The 21,372-nt window shown below is 52.6% G+C and overlaps 6 protein-coding genes across 9 annotated transcripts; 3 read left to right on the top strand and 3 right to left on the bottom strand.

Moving 5' to 3' along the window:
* Window positions 1-1,270: 1,270 nt before the first annotated feature.
* Window positions 1,271-2,173, bottom strand: AAFC00_006265 (uncharacterized protein; the record flags this gene model as incomplete). The annotated part of the gene is made up of 5 exons (XM_069346194.1): window positions 1,271-1,393; window positions 1,446-1,703; window positions 1,760-1,820; window positions 1,888-2,102; window positions 2,168-2,173. The coding sequence occupies 5 exons, from the start codon at window positions 2,171-2,173 to the stop codon at window positions 1,271-1,273; spliced, it is 663 nt and encodes a 220-aa protein (XP_069197403.1).
* Window positions 2,174-2,734: 561 nt separating this feature from the next.
* AAFC00_006264 (uncharacterized protein) lies at window positions 2,735-5,667 on the top strand (the record flags this gene model as incomplete). The annotated part of the gene is made up of 3 exons (XM_069346193.1): window positions 2,735-3,005; window positions 3,060-5,246; window positions 5,306-5,667. 3 exons carry the CDS (start codon window positions 2,735-2,737, stop codon window positions 5,665-5,667), a joined length of 2,820 nt encoding a protein of 939 aa, XP_069197402.1.
* Window positions 5,668-6,308: 641 nt separating this feature from the next.
* On the top strand, window positions 6,309-9,188 carry AAFC00_006263 (uncharacterized protein; the record flags this gene model as incomplete). 3 transcript variants are annotated; one of them, XM_069346191.1, is made up of 1 exon in its annotated part: window positions 6,309-9,188. In XM_069346191.1, the coding sequence occupies one exon, from the start codon at window positions 6,309-6,311 to the stop codon at window positions 9,186-9,188; it is 2,880 nt and encodes a 959-aa protein (XP_069197401.1). The 3 variants fall into 3 exon arrangements, with proteins under 3 accessions (XP_069197401.1, XP_069197400.1, XP_069197399.1); XM_069347828.1 differs by having other exon boundaries at window positions 6,828-9,188; XM_069346192.1 differs by having other exon boundaries at window positions 7,188-9,188.
* A 571-nt stretch (window positions 9,189-9,759) lies between these two features.
* AAFC00_006262 (uncharacterized protein) lies at window positions 9,760-10,353 on the bottom strand (the record flags this gene model as incomplete). Its single annotated transcript, XM_069346190.1, has 1 exon — window positions 9,760-10,353. The coding sequence occupies one exon, from the start codon at window positions 10,351-10,353 to the stop codon at window positions 9,760-9,762; it is 594 nt and encodes a 197-aa protein (XP_069197398.1).
* A 1,535-nt stretch (window positions 10,354-11,888) lies between these two features.
* On the top strand, window positions 11,889-13,657 carry AAFC00_006261 (uncharacterized protein; the record flags this gene model as incomplete). The annotated part of the gene is made up of 5 exons (XM_069346188.1): window positions 11,889-12,166; window positions 12,227-12,634; window positions 12,688-12,774; window positions 12,835-13,255; window positions 13,313-13,657. 5 exons carry the CDS (start codon window positions 11,889-11,891, stop codon window positions 13,655-13,657), a joined length of 1,539 nt encoding a protein of 512 aa, XP_069197397.1.
* Window positions 13,658-19,833: 6,176 nt separating this feature from the next.
* Window positions 19,834-21,085, bottom strand: AAFC00_006260 (uncharacterized protein; the record flags this gene model as incomplete). Of its 2 annotated transcripts, none has more annotated exons than XM_069346187.1 (5): window positions 19,834-19,934; window positions 19,987-20,412; window positions 20,484-20,638; window positions 20,932-20,972; window positions 21,053-21,085. In XM_069346187.1, the coding sequence occupies 5 exons, from the start codon at window positions 21,083-21,085 to the stop codon at window positions 19,834-19,836; spliced, it is 756 nt and encodes a 251-aa protein (XP_069197395.1). The 2 variants fall into 2 exon arrangements, with proteins under 2 accessions (XP_069197395.1, XP_069197396.1); XM_069346186.1 differs by having other exon boundaries at window positions 21,053-21,061.
* Window positions 21,086-21,372: the final 287 nt, after the last annotated feature.

Raw genomic sequence — 21,372 nt, 5'->3', positions numbered from 1 at the left:
GATCAATAGATAGATGAGAAGGAAGGAGAGGAGGAGGGGAAGGCCTTGTGTGGGACAAAGGACACGCAGGTACCCACCGAGGTTTGATTAATTTTAATTCGAGACCAAAGCCCAGAATCACGGATCCGAGGAAATGCAACTCATGTGGGTTGCAGCAAGGTCGGAAGATGGAGAAGCAGAAAGGCAACTGTATCAAGGGGATGGGTGAGGAAAAACCAATGTGAAGGTAAGGTATCTCGTCGTAATGATGGTCGGATTAGTTGCTTCTCCTAAAGTGGAACAGAAGCGTGCCTAGGTCGGTGCCCAGGTCGCTCAAAGAGGGGATGTGAGTGACGTCGCAATCGGGCGCTTGGGCCGCTGTTTCCGTCCGAGAGACCAAGAGAGAGCGCCTCGAACACAGGAAGCGCACAAGACCAGAGCAGCGCCAGCGACTTTGTGCCGGGAACATTCAAAGGGGAAAAAAAAAGGGTTCGAGTTTCGTGTGAAGCTGCTCGAATTGCCGGTAATTGTCGTCCTTGTAGCGGCTTTGCGCTGTACAGTCCTGAATTTGTACAAAAGCACAATAATAACGTGTATCGTACCTACCGTAACGAAACGTGAATATCTAACGTGGTCCTTGAGCCACACAGCGTCCGCTTACCTTGTCCACCTCAGTCTACTTTGCTCTCATCACACAATCACTGCAAAGACAAATTTTTATTTCCCTATCCTATTTCTTTGGATCGGCCGCCAGTCATGCGCGAGTGCCGCAAGACATGAGGACATTGGGAACGATTTCCATGCAGGGTTAGCTGAGCGTCCTTACCCAGATGGTTAGCGCGAGGTCACTGCCTGGTCCAATCTAATTCGCCAGCTCTCCGGTGCCACCACCCCGCAGTAACCGCAGCGCAGCGCAGCGCTCTCGACTGCCTATCTGCATTATGTAAGGTCTGCTGCGGAAGCGTGGAAGCAACAAAGAAGTTGGGGTGTATTTGTTACACGCAGACGTAAGAGAGAAGTTATGACCCTGTGACGCCGTGTCATGAGGCCAGTAATAGATCTCCGGCGATATCTCCCCTACCTCGGGGCATCTACTAGTCATGTGCTGCATCGCTTGTTTCGCGGATATCTTAATAGTGTTGAATAATGTATTCATATTCACAATGCTGCATGTCAAGGTGGTCCATGTTCATGCCTGGGCCAAATGCCTAAATGCGCGCCGAACGCCCTGCCTGCTAAAAAGCTCACATGCTATACTCCATCCCATTGCCATACAGGCGACTTGCCTCATTCACCGCCTGAGACTGTCCAGACGGGCTTGGAGATCATCATCTCCAGGGTCGCCGCCGATGGCTTGTGCGACTCTTCCTTCCGGCACATCCTGCTTCTGGATGCCAGATGGAGTTTCGCCGAGCTGCAATCTTGTTAGAAGGAGAACAGATGTGTGTGTAGATATGGTAACTCACTGCCTGCCCGAGATCAACACCGATCTCATCCAAGACTTGGTTCACAACCTCCTCTCCCTCCTCTTCGTCTTCAAGGCCGGTGACGTCGTCAATGGCATCGTCCATCATTTCCTGTCGCTGATCCATAATGTCGTTTTCTCGTTCAAACTCCATGGCTATTCTCTGCAAAGCCGGGAGGTTCATCTGTCGGTTCATGCTGCCGAGTAATTGGGTGGCACCCTTCATCGACTGCATCATCTGCTCGTTGCTTCGAACGGTCTGAACAGGGTGTTAGTGGGGTGTGATGACAGGAGGGCTGTCTGAAGGCGCGATACCTGGATCCGTAGGGAGATGGCCTGAAGCTGCGTGCGCATCTGATAGAACTTCTGGATATATCTTTGAAAAGCCGGGTCAGTCCTGAATGCCAGCGCCTGAAGTGCGCGTTTACTGCGGTGTCGCTCACCTCCTCGTCCTGACCAAGTCCTTTGCCTGGATCTTGACAGCACCCATCTGACCATTTTTGGCATTCTTCTTGATGTCTTGAACCAGCTTCTTCTCCTGGTTCTCAAGCTTTGTGCGCTCGCGGTCTAGCTCTCTCTGCGTCTTCTCGAGCGCTCGTTGATGTTTCCGTAGTCGCTCTGCCGGCGTCATGCGCTTGCCGAAGGCCCACTCGATGACCTGCGGATGACATTAACGACGAGTCCGATTGACGGACGATGAATCGAGTAGTAAGTGATACGTACATTCATTGTGGAATCGGTCGACAACTGTTCAAGACTGAAAGAGTGACTTGGTGGGGGTGTTTTGGAGAGAAAAGACACCACCAAAGGCCAGGCAGAAGCTTGGGCGCAGTGTGACGCTGCTTGTCTCCAACCCGCTTCAGGTTGTTTGACTTGACCCCAGGGCAACGGCACAGTAGACTGAGGCACGAGTATCACTCACTACCAGGTAAGGTTCAGGTATCGTTACCTTAGGGCTCACAGGCGACTTCACGCTTTGTGCTTGCAGCAGTTGGAGATGGCAATGGAGAAAGGGATCCGAGCGTCCCCGGCAAGCGGGCCGAAAACTAGAGTTTCATCCGACAGGGCTGACTTTGGCTGCTGCGGCTGCCTCAGGTTTCAATGTTTCAATCCTGATCTCGCCATTTCCCTTTCTGACTACCTTAATTTTTTGATCATCTTGACGTACTTCATCCGCATTTCGCGCCACCATCTAATACTCCCGCTCCAGAGATCAGAAGAAGCAGAGAATACAGACATCATCTGAGATGCACTAGACCTGTTCATTAATACCAACTTCACATCGCAATCATGGACGGAAGTGATCCCTTTGTCAGCGGATCCGCCTCACCTGCCGGAAGCTCGTCTTCCAACCGTCGAATCTCTGGAAGACCGAATTACATGACAGTCGGCTCCGGATCAACGTCAGAACATGCTGCCCGACTCGCTGCAATGCTGGACCAGGACTCGGGATACGGTGGCAGTGAAGCTGATGCTACGAGCATGGCCCGGGGATTCAACCCTGGCATGACCGAGGACAGATTCACGCCGTCGTCGCCCGCCGGACCCGGGGGTCCACAATGTAAGACTTCCCGTTGACAAACCAGCTGTGTATGATGCTGACACTCACAAACAGCCGACCTGGAGAGGAAGGCGGTCGCCAGCCATGTCCACCAACTATTCTACAACCAAAACCGCACTTCTCTGGCTCGCGCCATCCAGCAAACGGTGGAAACACTCAAGAAGCTACAGGAAATGAACTCCAAGTGGCCCGCGCACTACCCTACAGTCAAGCGTCCGCGAACTCCTAGTCCGACTCGTCGACCCGACGTGCGTCCCGGCCTCATTCATTCTCAGACAACCTTGGACAACCACCGCGAATCGCCACCCTCAGCGCGGCCTCTCGGCCCACGTCGAGCAGGCACCTCCCTGGGCGAGAACAGCCTCGAGGCAGAATCCAGCAAGGATGCCGCAAGAATCAAGGAGCAGGCTGCCGTAGATGCCCCCCGTCTCGTCACTCCCCAGTTGTCGCAACAATTCTCAGTCTTGAAAATCGAATTGAAGATGGAGGGTCTGGCGCAGACAGAGATCGTGCATTCTCTGGAGAAGCAATCAGTTGCCTCTTTGCTCGACAATCAGATCAACAATAGTATCCGACACCTGTTCAACTTAAGAGAGCGCATCGAAGACACATCGAGTAAAGTCCTCATCACAGGAGATCTCAACGCCGGCAAATCCACATTCTGCAACGCCCTGCTACGAAGAAAAGTATTACCTGAAGATCAACAACCGTGTACTGCCATCTTCTGCGAAGTCCTCGACTGTAGGGAGAATGGTGGTCTGGAGGAGGTCCACGCTATCCCCAACGGCTTCGTGTACGACAGAAACGACGAGAGTACCTACGAAGTCTTTGAGCTGAAGCAACTCGAGGACATTGTCATCGACAATGAGAAGTGGAGCCAGTGCAAGGTTTATATCAAGGACATCCGCAGCGTCGACCAGTCGCTGCTAAACAACGGTGTCGTCGACATCGCTCTCATCGATGCACCTGGCCTGAACAACGACTCGCTGAAGACTACCGCAGTGTTTGCGCGGCAGGAGGAGATCGATGTCGTCGTCTTCGTCGTTTCAGCAGCAAACCACTTCACGCTTTCGGCAAAGGAGTTCATCTTCAACGCCGCGCGTGAAAAGGCATACATGTTCATGGTGGTCAACGGTTACGACAACATCCGAGACAAGAAGCGATGCCAGGAGATGATCCTGAAGCAGGTCAACCATCTCAGTCCCGCCACTTTCAAGGAGTCCTCAGAGTTGGTCCACTTTGTCTCAAGTAACGCCATCCCTGTTGCTCCACCTGGAGGGCCACCAGGGGGATCTGGTGGTAGTGGTGGCAGCAGTGGGGGCTTCTCCGGCCCTGACGACGGCGATGGCGACAAACCATCCGATGACGAAGAAAATTCGGGCAAGCATGGCGAGCCCGGTTCCCCGCCTGATTCGAAGAAGGGTAAGGGCAAGGAGAAGGAGGCAATCGACGATTTCAACGAGCTCGAGGCTTCGCTACGTCGCTTCGTGCTTGAGAAGCGGGCCCGTTCCAAACTCGCTCCCGCAAAGACATACCTGATGAACCTTCTTGGCGATTTGAGTAGTCTCGCTACCGTCAACCGCGATGTTGCAACCAACGAGTTCGAAAGAGTGTCCAAGGAGCTTAGAGAACTTGAGCCTGTGTACGAACAGTCAAAGAAAGCCCGTGCTGAGGCTGGTGATGGCGTCGATCACACCATTGAGCGGACCGCATCAGAGATCTATACAGAGACGCGCGATACTCTCAATTCTGCAATCGCCCGTGTAGGTGAGGCCGACCTTGGTGTACGCTACGAAGGCATGTTCAGTGCGTATCAATACGCCGACGACATCAAAGCAGCCATGCTCGACTCCATTTCAGGAACGGTACGCGAATGCGAGGAGTCTGCTCGGGGAAGAACCGTGCAGGGCGTCAATGCGATCAAGTCGCTCGGATTACTGCATCTCGGTGATGACTATGTCGACCTGACCTTCCGTTCAGAGATGATGTTCCGCAGCCGGAAAGACGCACTGGCTCGACAGATTGACATTGATGTTGAGGTTTGGGATTTCTTCGACCTAGCATCGCTCTGGGAGCGACAAGAGAAGGTGGCAGGTACCAGTATGGCCGTCACCGTCGCGGGTGTCGTTGGAGGCCGCATGTTCGGCGGTGTGGGATGGCTTGACGGCGCCCTCGGTGCTGTGAAGGTCATGGGTGCCAACAATCTGAGGAGACTCATCCTTCCTGGTCTCATCGTTGCGGGTAAGTTCCTGAATACGTTTTGTCTTCATTCCTCAGCCGTCGCTAACCATGTTTCACAGCTGGTCTCGCAGTATCATATGCTCTGAACAGCATCCCTCACTCCTTACCTCGTCGGATCAGTGCTAAGCTCTCCCACGAACTCGATGAACTCGACTATGTGCATTCGAACTCGACCCGCATCAGTGGCGAAGTCCGTCGTGCACTCAAGTTTCCTGCTGACAAGCTCCGCGAGGGCCTGCAGCGCGGCGTTGAGAAGCTACAAGAGCAGCGCAAAGAGAAGGTCAAGTTGCAAACAGAGAGCGAGGTGGCGAGGAAGTACTTTGGCAACTTGGTGAGAGAAAGCGGTGACATCAGGGGTAGAGTGGTGAGGGTTGACCTTGAGGGCGTCGCGCCTGGCTTCGCCGGACAGTACGATCCTTGAGCATAACGAAAAAGAAAAATCTCGAAGGCGTGTTGGAGTTATTGGGAGGAACCATGTGAGAAGACGGCGACGGAGTGCAACGAAGTAGGCGACCTGGCAGGCAGGGATACTGTCAGGCAATGATTTCAGGTTCCTAGGATGAGGGATGGTCGATGCTGTTTCCTGCATCCAACTTTCTCTTCTCTGCACACATAACAGCGTCGAATACCCCCTTTTTGGAAAGAAACAAACGAAGTAATATATCAATGAACACCATCTTTTCTCGTTTACCTATCATGATACATCCGCCTGCCCTCTGCTTCAGCTACGCTGTGGCTCTGGTGATTATCTGGACTCTAAGAGTGGCATGACGCTTTCCCTTTGTAAACCCCGATGTTAATTCCGCCCAGCCCTCGAAGGTGACCATAATACACTTAATTAGACAAACCACCTTGATATACACTTGTACATACCATCGACCGCGTTCGCGTGCTTTCTTGACCTTGAACCTGGTATCGGACCTCAAAGCTCACGTGCGCCCGACACTCTACCAAAACCATCATCATGTCTCTGTCATAATCGACCCTCCCATTTGCCTGGACGGAGGCCTTTGAGCATCGACAGCAATCGGTCAGGAAAAGCATAACCCCCCGGTCGAAAAAATGGCCGATCCACGCGCGATAATCACGCTGCTACTTCTCCTCTTCATCCTCTTCTCGCCAGGACCCAACACCGGACCGGCAGAGAGTCAACACCCGTCGGCTCGCACCCGTTTCGCCGCTCTCCTCGCCCGCGAGCACCGCGATCTCGACCTCCTGAACACCACGCGCTATGGAGACTTTGCGGCGGTGAAAGGAGGCCATGGGGGCGGAGCCGAGGGTCGTTTCTTCAATCTCACGGGTCTGCAGCGGGAGAGTGGGTTTGTGTGGGACAGGCTGGACGACGTCAAGAGGAGGAGCAGAGATATGACTGGGCATGCGTTGGGCAAGGAGAATGAGGGCTTGCTGGATGGCTTTGATATGATGTTTGTCAAGGATCCTGCTAAAGAAGGTGGGGTGGATGGAGGCACTCATGGTGGGCGCGAGGGATTGGCGCTGTACAAGAACATCACTGGTGTTGTTCACGGAGACTGGGTGCGTTCGCCGCTTGAGAAAGCGGGCATGGAAAGGCCGGTCCTTGATATGAGTGAATTTGCTGCCGAGGGGCCATTTGGACCCATCGACGTCGATGAGTTTGGAAGAAATGTCAGCGACGAGGCCAAGGCCGGATGGCTGCGTGTTGTCTTCGAGGAGAGTGATGATGCGAGAAGTCTGCTGTCGAGGGTGGTGAGCACTGATGTTGACGGAGACGGCAAGAAAGAGATGGGTACGGAGAGGGATGTGTTGAGAGAAATCACCGCGAGCATCAGTGTGGGCGGCGACGATATCGGTCGCGAAGGTGAGTGGGTTGCGAATCTGTATGGTGTTCACTTCCTCGAGACAGGCAATGTGGTGCTGGCCACTACATCCGACAAGTTTGCGGGAATTTTTGCACTGCCGCACATGACTGTGTCCAGATACAACTATGGGCTCACGCAGCAGCTGCTGAATCGGACGCTGGGCGCAACAATTCGCGAGCAAGAAGATGGCCTCATACATGGCTTCAATCCCTGGTCTTCACTTCCTGACGGCCAAAGCGACAGTTCTGCGCCGCTGCCCAAGTGTGAACTCGTTGTTTATCTTCAGCAATATCCCGTCTCACTTCCTGCTTCGACTCTACCCCTGATCGAGACGGAGCTTCGTCATCCTACGGGCGCTTTCCCACCATCACCTCGCGATATGCGCTTCTCGCTTTTGGCCTTCTCGCCTGACTGCGGCTACATCATCGAGTCCAAGGGCCCACCAGATTATGTCATCAAGGAAGCCAACCACCTCGTCGGCCTCAAGGTCGAGGTCGAATGGATGCGTGCTCGTCAACATATCCTCATCTTTTCGCTTGCTATTTTTCTGCAAGTGCTGCTGCTCGTCCGTCAAATGCGCGATGCCAGCACGCCGAGCACAAGGAGCAGGATCAGCTTTTACACCATCGCTATGCTGGCCATGGGCGATGGATACACTACCATGACGCTCTGTCTCGCCAGCTTGTTCGTGCAAGCTGTATGGGTGCCATTGATCGGAACGGCATTCCTTGCGTTCATGAGTGTCAGCTTCTTTGGGATGAGGTTCTTGCTGGACATCTATACCGTGCAAGCCCCAGAGAGAGAAAGAGTCGAGAGAGCGAGACGCGAAGCAGCCGTCGCTGCTCTTGCTGCTGCTCGTGCCGCGACTGCTGCAGATGCTAACGTTACTGCTGTTGCCAGTCCCGCTCCACCTACACGCCCGATCCCTATGATTACAGCTGCTGGCGCAGACACACTGCCCCTGCCTGTCACGGCGCCTCGGCCGATAGATACGGGTGCGACGCCTGTCTTCATCCCCTCGGACCAAGACATAACCCAACCTGACTCTCCGCCACCAGCAGGCCCTAACGCGAATCCCACCAATACCACTACCACCACGACAGGAGGCGGCGGCGTCGGTCCCTCAGGTTTCGGCGCCCTCTATACCCGTTTCTACCTCCTCCTCTTGATCCTCCTATTCCTGTCCCTCAACGCAACAAGTTGGCCACCAGCACCAAGACGAGCCTACTTCACCCTCCTCTCGCTGACATATCTATCCCTCTGGCTCCCTCAAATCGCGCGCAACGTGCAACGCAACTGCCGGCGCGCCCTCCGCTGGGACTTCGTCATGGGCCAGTCCGCCCTACGCCTGGTTCCGTTCTGCTATTTCTATGGCTACGCATCAAACGTCGCATTCGCCGACGTCGACACACTAGGTCTAGTGATCTTGATCACATGGGTCGCGCTGCAGGTCGGTCTGTTGGGCTCTCAGGAAGTGCTGGGTCCCCGATGGTTCTTGCCCCGCGGATTCGATATCGTGGGTAACTCGGACTGGGTGCCCAAGGCGTATGATTACCACCCGGTTCTACGAGATGGAAACGACGGCGACGAGGAAGGTGGCGGTAGCGGTGGCAGTGGCGGTAATCTTCCCATGGGCGCCGCTGAAGCATTTGCCGTCGCTGACGCCAGTGCTACTTCCTCTCCTGATGTCGCTAGTGGTGGTGGTGCTGCTGCTGCTGCTGCCGGACGCGCGAAGACGCGCAGCGCAGCCAGCAGTCGCCGAGGCTCGGAGAGCAAAAGCCGAGACAAGAACAAGCGAGTGTTCGACTGCGCGATCTGCATGGGCGACCTAGAAGTCCCTGTGTTCCGCGGCGGCGGCGACAACAACAACGGCAGCAACACGAGATTACTAGGGGCCTTAAGCGGGCTGTCATCATCATCAACGGGAGGAGCAACAGCAGGAGAAACATCACTGACGACAGGCGGCGGCAGAGCGCTACTGCTCGAGAGGAGAAAATACATGGTCACGCCGTGTCGACATATCTTCCACACAGCTTGTTTGGAGGGGTGGATGAAGTATAGACTACAGTGTCCTGTTTGCAGAGAGGAGTTGCCTCCTGTGTAGATGGATGTTTTGCTTTCATAATTCCATGTCTTGAACTAAGGTTCTTCTATTTCTCTACTTGACCGCGTGTGTATAAGTCCTCGAGACTATCGTGTGCTGTTTCGATCTGCGTGATGAAGTCCTATCGCACTGTGGTCAACTAGCCGCGGCCTTTCATGACGCATGCTCTGTGGCGACGAGCGACCCTTCCGTCCACAGTGATGTTCAACAATACGAGTCTATAATACTTGGAGTGTGTATCACAAATAAAGCTCCTTGCAGCTCGGAATGTTCCTAAATCTCGACCTTCGCGCTGCATGACCGGGTCCAGATCGCTTCTGTCATGGGCGGTGAAGAAGCTGGATCGGTGGAAGGGGGAGTGACAAGTCAGGCCCTCTTGTAACACAGCTGACTGTTCTTGCCAATGGGACGGCAAGGACGGCTATGGCATAGATCCTCAGTCCGAGGTATGAAGCGTCGTGCACGGCTTTACTTTCAGTACCGCGCATTAGAGGTAAGAGATGGGAAGGGGGTCGCTATTAATTGCAGGCGACCTTCTTCGAGAGAGTTGTCTTGGGGCCGGTGGCAATGTTCAGGTCTCTTCGTCATCGCCAAATGAGAGCTTGATCGGCTTGCCCTTCTTCTTGGCCTTTTTCGCCGGCGCTCGTTTCGTCTTGTCGCCGTCGCCACTGGTCGTGGTCGTCTTCTTCGGATGCTGGCCATGCTGCACTTCCGCAGCATCGTCATCATCGCCGCCGCCGACAACCTTTGCCACTTTCCTCTTTTTGCTCGGGGCGCCCACATTCACGACACTCTGTTTCTTGGATCCATCCCTCAGCGCACCCGAAGCTTTGGGATCCGTTCCCTGTAATTCCCCCTCGACCGCACCGCCAACATCCTCCTTTGGTTCGACGGCAGCCCCGAGACGACCACCTACAGAGCCAGACTCGCCCTCGCTCTGTGTCTTCAACAGGTCCTCATACTCTGCTTTACTCAGGGTACCGCCTTCTTCGTCGACGTATGTCGGCGCGTCCTCTTCGTCGGCATTGGGGTCGCGCAGACGTTGCGGTCGGGCTATTTGTCTCTCGTGGCGGTCGCCGAGGCCCGAGTTTGCCTCTCGCATGCGACGCAGGAATGCGGGCTCTTGCTTGTTGAAGGAGAGGTCTTTGGATTTTATGTTGGCCATTTTTTTATTTGTCTGTGATGGTTTGGTCTAGATTATTGTATGCAGATCACGTGTCTTGTGCATTCATGAATCTCAGGTCCCTCAGTAGCATGAACATGCAAGATGATATTTCGAGATCACGGGTGATTGGTACGGACAAGTCAGATCGATTGCACTTGGCTAAAGCACTTTTGCGATACAACCAACGCCAGCTTGTTCGCAAAGTTGTTGCGGCGAAAGACCTTGGTCCGAGAGTGGTCCAAGTATCCAGAGCCTCTCTCTCACTGCCTCCTCAAACACGGGGTTATGTGCTGGAGGATGGAGAGTGGGAATTGGCGCCAAGATATCGATGCGGCCGGGCAGTGGTGGGTATTGCGTAAGCTCGAGGACTCGATAATTAGTGCTATTTAAAACACAGACCAGCCGAGGGGGAGTCTCTACTGGTCGGCATGGGGAAATGCATTGGTCGAGGCGTAGTTGATGAGCACAACTTCTAGAAGGTGTCATGTACTCGACTTTCTAGCAATAAGCCAGTGTATAGTACCGGGTTGGCTATATGATCCGGAAGAATACAACTCCCACGAACGGAAAGGAGTAAACCTACTACTTACGGTACTCGTGCAGTACTGTTCCTTAGGTTACCGTACTCTAAGGTAGTTTGCCAAAGCGAATAGACGGCCGTTGAACCCTGAATGTCCCAAGCCGGCCTACGCAAGGTACAGTTCAGTACACCGATACAGCACAGTACAGTATTGCTTCTGTGCCAGTTGCTTGTGAGCCGCTGCCGCCGCCGCCGCTACTAGAGTACCTGTGTGGAGTTACCTTCGGTTGCCTTAGAATTAGTACTGCGCAGTAGCTCGCCTCAGCCAAAGGTCTCGGTGCTTTCTACTGCTTCTGGTGCGTGCTGCTAGTTGCTTTCACTCTGCTCCCGCTCCCGCCTGCCCTCTTGCTTGCTACTGCTGTTGCTACTGCTGCTACTGTTGTCATATCCTAAGCCGGCCAGCCCCCTTTCAACGGACGAGCTTGACTTGCTTGCTTGCAATTACACTTTACTTGCAGTCGCGCTCCCCAAGGAACCCACCTCCGAAGCGGCAGTGCGACACCCACACATTTACCCACACAACTCTATTCGACATCTGTGCACCGGTTGCAGAACTCCTTTGCATGTTTACCTGGTGCATGGCTACGTCTTGAGCCCCTTCTCGATTCTGATCCCCGAATTTGCTCGAGGTCGAGACAGAATATACTACTACTGTACAGAAACGAAACACGAAGGAGAGAAGCCTCTCCCGTCGCTCGTTACTTGCACACTGTCTGCATTTCAACGACAGCTAGCATCACTCTCGTCAGCATTGCGACGCTTTTAATACTCTCCGATACCCTTGCACAGTCCTTTTGGTGGTCTGTCTTGGTCACTTCACTGGGGAATTGCGATAACGTTGAGCCTGTCTGGCTACACCTGATCCATTTCAAGTTCCGGTGACGTTTCCCTTCCACTTTCTTCCTCGTCGGCGTTCAAGCTTCGAACCGACCTCACACTCAACATCTTTGTGGACATGAGTTTCATACAGAGTGTGAGGAAGCGCCTGCCCTCGACGCAAAACATCCCTACCCTGGATGGGCTTTCGAAAAGCGCAGAGAAGATCTCGCCCAGATCAATTGCTTTCTTCCGACGCCGCATACGTCTCAAGGACAACTCGCGCATCTCCGTCCCCCTGGGAATTGTACTTTTATTTCCTTGCATTGTTTTAATATTAATCCTTGTCCTCGTTGTGCGGCATCCCTCATCGCCGGGTAGAATCCTCGTTCCCGCAGGCGCGCCGCCGTCCATCAGGTATGGTTGTCCTGTTGTCTAGAAAATCAAACGCCTCGCTGACACGAGCTGCTCTCATAGGAAAATCAGCGAAAAGCATGACAAAGTCTTCGTGACGGGCTGCCTCGACCCGGAAGCCCAAGCGGCATCTGCTCCCCGTGCTAATGCCGCCTTTGTCGTTCTTGCCCGGAATAAAGAGCTGGAGGGCGTACTGCAATCGATCAAGTCCGTCGAGAGACATTTCAACAGGTGGTTCCACTACCCATATGTCTTCTTGAACGACGGAGACTTCAACTCGACCTTCAAGGAGCAGGTGCAGAACCACACCAGCTCGCCCGTCGAGTTCGGCAAGATCGAGCCCTGGATGTGGGGCTACCCTGACTGGGTTGACACCAATGTCGCAAAGGAAGGTATCAGAAAGCAAGGAGATGCCGCAATCATGTACGGTGGCATGGAGAGTTATCATCACATGTGCAGATTCTACTCTGGGTATGTTCTCTTGTTGTTGCCATAAAGAGGTCCCTGCTGACAAGCACGCATAGATTCTTCTACAAGCACGAGCTTCTCAAGAAGTACGACTGGTACTGGCGCGTCGAGCCCGAGATCAAGTATTTCTGCGACATTACCTAGTATGTGCCACCCTGCGACCATACACATCTTATCAGTGAGCTGACCGCGCGCCTTCACAGTGACCCATTCCTCGAAATGGAACGCCAAAATAAGACCTACGGCTTCACCATTGCGGTCAAGGAACTCAAGGAGACCGTCCCCAACATTTTCAGATACGCCTCGGCTTACAAACGTGTCAACAACATCACTTCACAAGGTCTTTGGGAGATGTTCCTGGAGCCAAAGCCCGAGGAGAAGCAAGAAGAGCTGCCCAAGGATGATCCCAAATACAAGAAACCCCTTCCCGAGGACATCCTGCGTACCGAACCAGGTGCCGGCACTCTCGAAGATGTCGATCCCGAGGCTATGGAGGGCGAGACTTACAACATGTGCCATTTCTGGTCCAACTTTGAGATTGCCAGACTAGATTGGTTCAGAAGCAAGGAGTACGAAGACTTCTTCCAGATGATGGACCGCAGCGGAGGTTTCTGGATGGAGAGGGTGAGTGCATTTTGTATGATATTTTGACACAGCATCGGTATGGCTAACACGACACAGTGGGGTGATGCTCCTATCCATTCCCTGGCTGCCGGCGCCCTTCTCTCGCCCTCGCAGGTCCACTACTTCCGTGACATTGGTTACCGACACACAACCATTGCACATTGCCCGGCCAACGCACCAGCACGACAATTACCTCGGCCTCCGTTCTTGGAACAGACGACGACTGACGAAAAGAAACGCATTGCAGAAGACGAGTACTGGGAAGACTGGGATACCGAAAAGGAGAACGGAGTGGGCTGCAGATGCAGATGCGATCCCGAAGTGCCCGAAGTCGAGCTCAAGGAGGGTAGCTGTCTGCCTCAGTGGGTGGACGTGGCCGGCGGGTGGATTACGCCGGCATAAACGGTAATTCTGTTGCACGGAATGGCAGGATGCTGTGATACTTGGGGCAGCTGTAACCTCTAACCTCTATGTCTGGCATAAAACGAGGCGTTGATTGTCTTGACGACAGCGAGCGTGCACGGAATCGGAGTTTTCTTCTTCCTCTTTTCTGTTATTACGTGAGAAGACGGCAACTGAACGGTACATATGAATACAGAGCTGGGTTCATCATGTATTCATTTGGCCTTGGTCCACATGTCAAGGTGGTCTGAGTGCTGAGGAAATGTGTAATGTGCTGACCACTTTCTTACCGCCATGCAAAACATGGGTGAAAACAGGCACAGTAGAAGGACAGAGCAGAGAGAGTAAAAGGGTGTTATAAGGACACTAGCGATGGATCAAAGGACGGTGAGTGGATGAACGTGGGTTTCGGGCGGCCTTCACATGCACCTGTGCACCTTGTTACGGTGACTTGTGATGCCTTTACCCTCTTCCCACCGAAGCCCAGCTGCCTCTTATCGCCGGCTTCCCCCGCAATCATGTCGATCATGCACGGGTTCAGACAACACCATTCGACATTCGACTCACACCTTCCAAGTCGCTACCTTATCCCATCTTATTCTCTCATCGTCAACGTTGCTCCTGCTTGTTTTTCCGCAAGTACAAGCCTGTGACTACTGATTTGAGTGAAAGACAGCTTGATTGCCTCCAGCAAGTTCTGCCTCCCATCGATTACAGACACAACTGAGACAACCAAGCTCTATTCCCATTCCCATTCCCATTCCCATTTCCCCCCTGTTCGGGATACCTTGACTAACACTGCCCCTGCCCTGCTGCCCTGCCCCTCACCTTCCTCCATACATACCTTTCTAGCCAACGGCATCTTAGCATTTTCAGAATAAAAACTATCCACCGGTAAGCACCTATCACAAGACGTCTATCGATGCTCACTCTTGCACGGCTCAAGTGGAGAGTAGAAATATCATCATCGCTTCCGTTCTTACCCTTTACATTCCACCGCATACACGCAAGCACGCACGCACGCACGCACTCTCAAGATCACATACACAATTTGACGTCAACAATACTTCTGCCTTGACCCTTCTTTCCATTCTCATCTTTCGAGCCATCTATTCTGCCTGACATGGTTGGGTCGACTTTCGATGCTGATGCTGATGCTGCAGAGGCCGTCAGTCCTCCAACAGTCGATCTAAAGCTCGAGAAGGCCGAACCGTGTGACAGTGAAGCTCCTTCTCAACCAGCTTCGTGCTATCGTGACGACGTGCCAGAGTCGAGTCTCACACAGGCCCACGATCCGTCATCAACTCTCGAGTCTTGTCCTTCCCTTGATCACATATTGAAATTCCCCACTTCACCCCAAGACACTTTGGACTTTGTTTTACCTCTTGAATATACTGCAACAGCTCAGACTGCTCAGACCGCTGCTGATATGTCAAGCCCGGAGGATCTGGCTGTCGTCGACGACGGCCTCGGCCACGGAGACAGTGACTTTGACGACATGGCGTCTACAGCCTCATCCGAAGCCTACTCCCCAGAATTCAATCCATCTTTACGCTCCCTCATCAGTCGTGTCGTGACACCCGATGCCTCGACCGAGCCGGACGAGCTCAGTCTGAGTGGTGACACCGTCTCCAATGCCGACACCGTCAGTGATCGATTCGATGGACAAGATGACATCTCCGACTCGGTCGATGATTTCACTCGGATCAACCTCGACGATCTGCCCCTTCACATTCGCGGTCGACCTCACGAGACAGAAGAGCTGGATCAGGGCATCATGATGAGCGATCACACCATCGTCCCTTCCACTCATTCTGCAATGACTGAGCGTCTGGCCATGTACGAGACGAGCTCACCGGCTTCTGCTTCTCATGCTGTCCGTCCCGTCATGCCCTGCCCTGCGGCGACCTCGCACAATATCGCGGCCTTTACAAAGGCCGATCAGCCTTATGTCATGCCCGATTCTCCCTTGCATTTACTCTTTGTCGCTGGACAATCCCTTAACGAGGACCATCAACTGCTCGTCGTTTCCAAGATCATGTCTGCCATTACCGGCCATGCTGTCATCCTTGACTCCATCACAAAAGTGTCGGGTTCCACTTCTCATTCCCTTCTCCCTCTATACAATCAACAATTCCGTGTCACCGGTCCAGGAGCAGATGCCGTCGTTGTCAATGTCGACCACGCCGTTGACTACGATCTTCAACGAAATAGAGTCGAGATGAAGAGTGGAGCCATCCTAGATCTCGGCATTGCTGAATTGGTCCCACACATTGCCATCTTCTTTCACACCGAGCAATGCTTGAAGCATCCCGAACAAGCCCGGCACACCATCGAGGGCAATCAAGCCTTGGCTGGATCTCTGGCTCTCGAGCTTTGCTGCAATTATGTTGCCTTGCTTGAGATCTCCGCTCCATGCAACGATGTTCTTGTGCCCTCGCCCGTGCTGAAGGCTGCCATTAGATCTGATCCGCCCTTTTCTTTCCTATCTCTGCGCAATCATGATGGACAACATGCCACTTCGAAACGTAGACAACCGCCTAAAGTCATCTCTCTGCACAATTTTGTCCATGATGTGAACAACGACGACCTGAGCCGTCATCTGGCCGAATGCAGCAGTCTACACCACACGAGTACAGCCATGTACGAAAGTGAGGATGCTGGCACGCCCAGAAGCATGTTCAAGACCAGGTGCCAGATGAAGCAGGCCTTTGAACAATCTCCACTTTTAGGGAGTATCACACGCACAATCAGATTCCTTTTCATGACTTCGTTGGCCCTCTACGCCTTGAGCACAGCAGCCTCGAAGTATCTGAAGTCTGATGCTGTTTCTGACTTGTCAGCACGTCAGGGCGCGCTTGCGATGGCTTTCAACAGGTCATCGGTAACGTCTGTTGATGTTGCAAACGTCTTGCATTATCCAACTACTACTGGGGTCCAGTCAGGCTCTACCACGATCGGTCTTTCTTTTCCGACCAGCATCAATGTTTATGTTGCCAAGCCAGATCAGCTTTTTGTTTCTCTGCCGAGACAGTATAGATCCAACGCCTACATTGGCCTCTTCAGAAACGACAACAGTATGGTCAATTACAATGCCACTAGACTTATCGGAGGTGTATACCAATTGCGGCTCAACCCCTATGATGCTCACGGTCAGGTCATCCTAGACGTCCAATCTACCGCCAGTCCGCGTATCAATGAGACTGTCAAAGTCTACCTGGGAAATCGGCTTGCCCAGCGAGCCACATATGAGAACGTTGCGAGACAAGTACAACAAGACCTTCAGCGGGACGTGGTAGATGCTTCATCTGCTGCGAGGGCGTTTCAGGACAAATTGATTAACAATACTCATGACGCTCTCAAGACATCAGCACTACGTGCGAGATCACTACGCAATGGTGTCGCTGGCTCCGTTGCAAACGCAATGCAAGAGTTGTCGAACAGCACTTCGTCTCTTGTCTATTCTGTCAGCAGCGTCATGTCATTCGTCGTCGAAAAAGACAGGCAGATGCTGAGCACAGCCAGCTCGTTGGCCAATAATGCGTCAACATACATTGGCTCTCTTGTCATGAAACGTATCCCAGCCAAGGAAGGTCTGAATCGTGCTCGGGTCAACTCCCTTAGACTAAAGGAGCGACTCCTCCGTAAACCTTCTGCGCCGTTGCGCAACGACGCTGTCCCAGCGTCTCTACTTGCGCGAGTCAAGTCGTTCGGTTGCAGGGTCAATCAGCAGACTTCGCATATAGTCGCCGACACGATTCGTCCTGGAGTCACCCGTCTGCTGGCTTTACGCCACAAGTCCTCAAAGCAGCCCAAGTCGGATGCTCAGCCTCTTGGTACGGGACCTCGACAAAAGGCGTTGGTTCAACGCCATGGGCTCAAGTGCCAGGAGCAGTGCAGCAAGAACATGATGGGCGATGTCAGCTGCTCTAGGTGCAACAAGGGACCGTCGCATGGACTGGGCGAGAAACCCAAGTGCAGGAATGTCGGGCCTGCTTTCGAGGAAAAAGCCATTGCTCATCCAGAAAGGAAATAGTTCTTCTGATCTATATTGCATCCATGGAGCGGTGACTGTTCACGCGAGCAGGTTTGTGTATTGGGGATGGGGTTCATTGAATAATGACGGGCTGGAGCTACTGGCGTTTTGTTTTGTTTTCTACGAGAGATCCAGGCTCGGCTTTGGGTGGGATGACAGAAATAAACGGATGACTCGACAGCATTATGGCCTTTTCTCCCTTGTCTGGTTCCATTTTCTGTGCTCTGTTTCTGTTTCCGACATTCATGGATCTTTTTCTTTCTGATGGTCCGGCCGGCGACTAACGGGGACATTGGGAAAGGAGGTACCAAGGATGAAAGGATGGGAGGGCACAAAGCGTGGGATCAAGGACGACTCGGAACAGGAAAGAATGGCTGGCTGGTTGACTGGCTACAAGGGAGTTTTAATTCATTCTTTCTTATCTTGTTTCTGTTGTGATCGGGTATTTTATACTACTGACGATACTCATTTTTCCATTCTCTGAAGTGTACCTAGCCTCACTTTTCTGTCGCGTCGTCCTCTTGTCCTTGTTCCAAACTGGTCAGGTTTGATATGCTGTCACTATCACTACCAACGGAGACTCGCTTCGAACCGCAAAACACCTCTTCCTAGCACCCTTAATTCCAATCCTGTCAAGCTTCTCCAGACAGCCCATATCCCACGTCCCGAATCGCACATCATACTTCACTATCCAGTAAGTCCCCATCTTAGAAGGGTAAAAAGAGTACCTAACCAGACAAAATCAACGAAGTCGACAAAGAGAAGATCAGTAAAAGCAGAGCAGTAAGTAGGGCAACCCTGTCCAGTGCAGTCTTTCAACTTCACAATTCCCAACTTAGGAGATCGTCACTAGTGCGCTTGTTCCTCTTTTCTGAATATCAATGATGCGTTTGGGGGTGTTTATGCATCGGTCGGGTCAGGCTTTGTTTTCTTCGTGTCGGTTTTAAGGCAGCGGTGGCGCTGGGCTGGGAGTAAATATTGCTATAGTTGCTGTTGTCATTGTAGATTTAGAGTGAGAGAGGATGAATCGAAGAGACAAAGAGGAAAAGGCGAACCGTCTCGTCATCAGACGAGTAAAGTAAGTTCCTGCCTGCTTTTGCTCTGTTCCTATCTATGTGTCTTGTTACGGTACACGGAGTTCTTGTACTGCTGGACTTGCGGAGCCACTGCGTCTCGTCTAGGTGGTTTCTCGCGGCGCGTGGTCTCTGCTCTTTCGTGGATGGAGTAAGACGACACTCTATACAGTAAGACGTCGAGGTGATGGGCAGAGGCATAGGCAGAGGTATGGTCGACGGCATAGCAAAGACGATTGCACAAGCTAAGGTACAGGCACAGCAAAAGGCAAAGGCAAAGGGAATGGCAAAGAAAAAGGGAGCATGAGAGGGAACAGAGGACAGAGGTTGAAACTGACACGGAGATTGAGGCTGAACAGAGTGATAGAGCAAGTTGGTAGATAAAGAGGTCAGTCGGTGGAAACAGAACAGCGGTAGGTAGGGTAGGCAGAACCGGCCAAATTGCTAGATCAGATATTAAGATATACTCCTCCCTCCCTTACTCTCCCGTTCCCTTTTTCCCCTTTAATCCCATTCCTCGCACTAAACATAAACACATAATCCTCCCCTGCCGCATCCGGATCAATGGCCACTGCTGATGGAAAGCACATGTACATCCCCGTCATCCCCTTTCCCCCACAAAACAAAAGGTCTTTGCTTTATATGACTCTAGAGAAGAGAATCCCTTTTTTAACGTAAAGTGTCCGCCGCTTTTGATCATGACCAAGGATCGGTTTCGCTCTGCAACATGCTGGGCATATCTGCAACGACACACTCGACAACAGCTAGACCCAGAAAGACATGGGCGAACGGAGTCCCTCTTGACACGCAAGCAGACTCCGTCAATATCTTTATTTTTTATTTGTGCTGGCTTCCAAGGTGACATTGGTCGCCAGTCTGTTTCATGGGGATCAGCCAAGGGTATATCGTCAGAACGTCGAGCAGAAACATCATCAAATTTCACGGCTTATGCCGTTGCGCTTGGAAACCTTTTGACTGCCACTGATGACCCGTCTCATCAAGAATTCCGCAGATCGCGTGGTGTCAAGAAAGACGGCGTGAGAGCATTAGATACCATCTAAGCCCACTCACGACAGATCCGCCATGTTGATCTTTGAGCCAACAAAGTCCCATAGCATCTTGATGAGGGCGTCCGGGAGCGTGTATAGATCGACGTGGAACTCGCCGTCTGGGATAAAGTCAGTAAAAGTGGCCAGGCTCTTCTTTTCGAAGCAACTTACTCTCGACATCGTTCTTGGTGTATGTATCATCGCTCTTGTTGTCATGCACCATCTGCACAACATGCAAAAGGTCATCCTCGCCCAGTCTCTCGAGACCCTCAGCGAGCTTCTCCATGTCAACCTGCGTCTTGGCGCTCTTCTTCCTCTTCTCGCCAGCACCACCGGCAGGTTTCGCGACACTTGCAGCGCCATTGACTGCAGGCGCCGCATCACCAACAGGCCCACTCTCTCTTAGACGTTCTAGCAACTCGGGCTTGGGGTTGCGGAAGTTGAATGGGTGCTGAGCCTCGTAGCGCTCAGATTGGAAGTTAAGGTCGTGGAAGATGGTCTGCTCGCCCTTGGGTTGTGCGAAAGGGGTCAGGGAGATTTGCATGTCGAATTCACCCCATCCTTGTTCGGAGATACGGAAAGGAGGCTCCTTCTTGACTACAAACCCACGGAGAGAAGCGGTCAGTATGAGTCCTGTTGCACATGTCTGCTTGAGCGAGAATAAATACCCTGCTTGGCCTTGGGCCCGAAAGACTCGTGCAGCTTGTAAGTGACCTTGTCGAAGCAAGTGGCCGGTAGCTCCTCGCCATCCGGGCCGACAACGAAGACCTTGATGCTCCATTCACGCATGGGATACCCCTCCATCACGGAGGGTGTGTCGGGCCTGACAGCGAGAGCTCAGTCAGTCGATAGTCTTTGCTATTTTGTACGATGCAGGAAGTGAAGGAAGCCCAAGAGGTAGGGTCGCATGTGTCTTCCACCAATGACAGATGCGGTGTTTGCCATGAAACATGGTCTGACACGATACTCTCGGCACAATATATATGCTTAGAAGAGCAAAATGTGGTGATGCAAGCAAGAGACGAGAACGAAAAGAGGCCGTGTGACTCAGTGTCTATGCTAGCATGCAAACAGACACGATGACGATGAAGCGAATAGAGAGATACAATGACTTACAGGACATGTTGCTCAGTGACGAGCTTGACAGTTCTCTTAATCTGTGAAGGAAATACCAAATCAGAATGCGGGCTCCGTCCTATTTACTTGAGAACTTGCAAAAGAAAGGGAATGCGCTCACATCAGGCATGGTTTCCGAGCGACAAATTGTCATACAGAGTCAGAAGCAATAGTGTGCGATCAGGATAATGGTATCAGTTGCAGGATATGAGACTGCAATTGTGGTAGATATTGTCCAGACAGCTGTGGAAACTCGATGGCTGGTGGTTGTTGTCGCGCCTGCAACGCCAGAGTAAAGTAGGTACGTACTGACAGTAAGCTGTAGGGCGAGGAGGGTAGGTAGAGGGGGTCAAAGCGTCCTGGGCCCTTGTCATGGCGGGGTCGAATCACATTGCTCCTTGTGGAGGGCGTCACAGTCAACAACAAGAATGTGTATGACCA

Source organism: Neodothiora populina (assembly GCF_041146345.1).
Source record: "Neodothiora populina strain CPC 39397 chromosome Unknown canker_contig_7, whole genome shotgun sequence".
Taxonomy (NCBI): Eukaryota; Fungi; Ascomycota; class Dothideomycetes; order Dothideales; family Dothioraceae; genus Neodothiora; species Neodothiora populina.
Note: the sequence above shows the minus strand (reverse complement) of the source record. Positions and strands in the feature narration are given on the sequence as shown.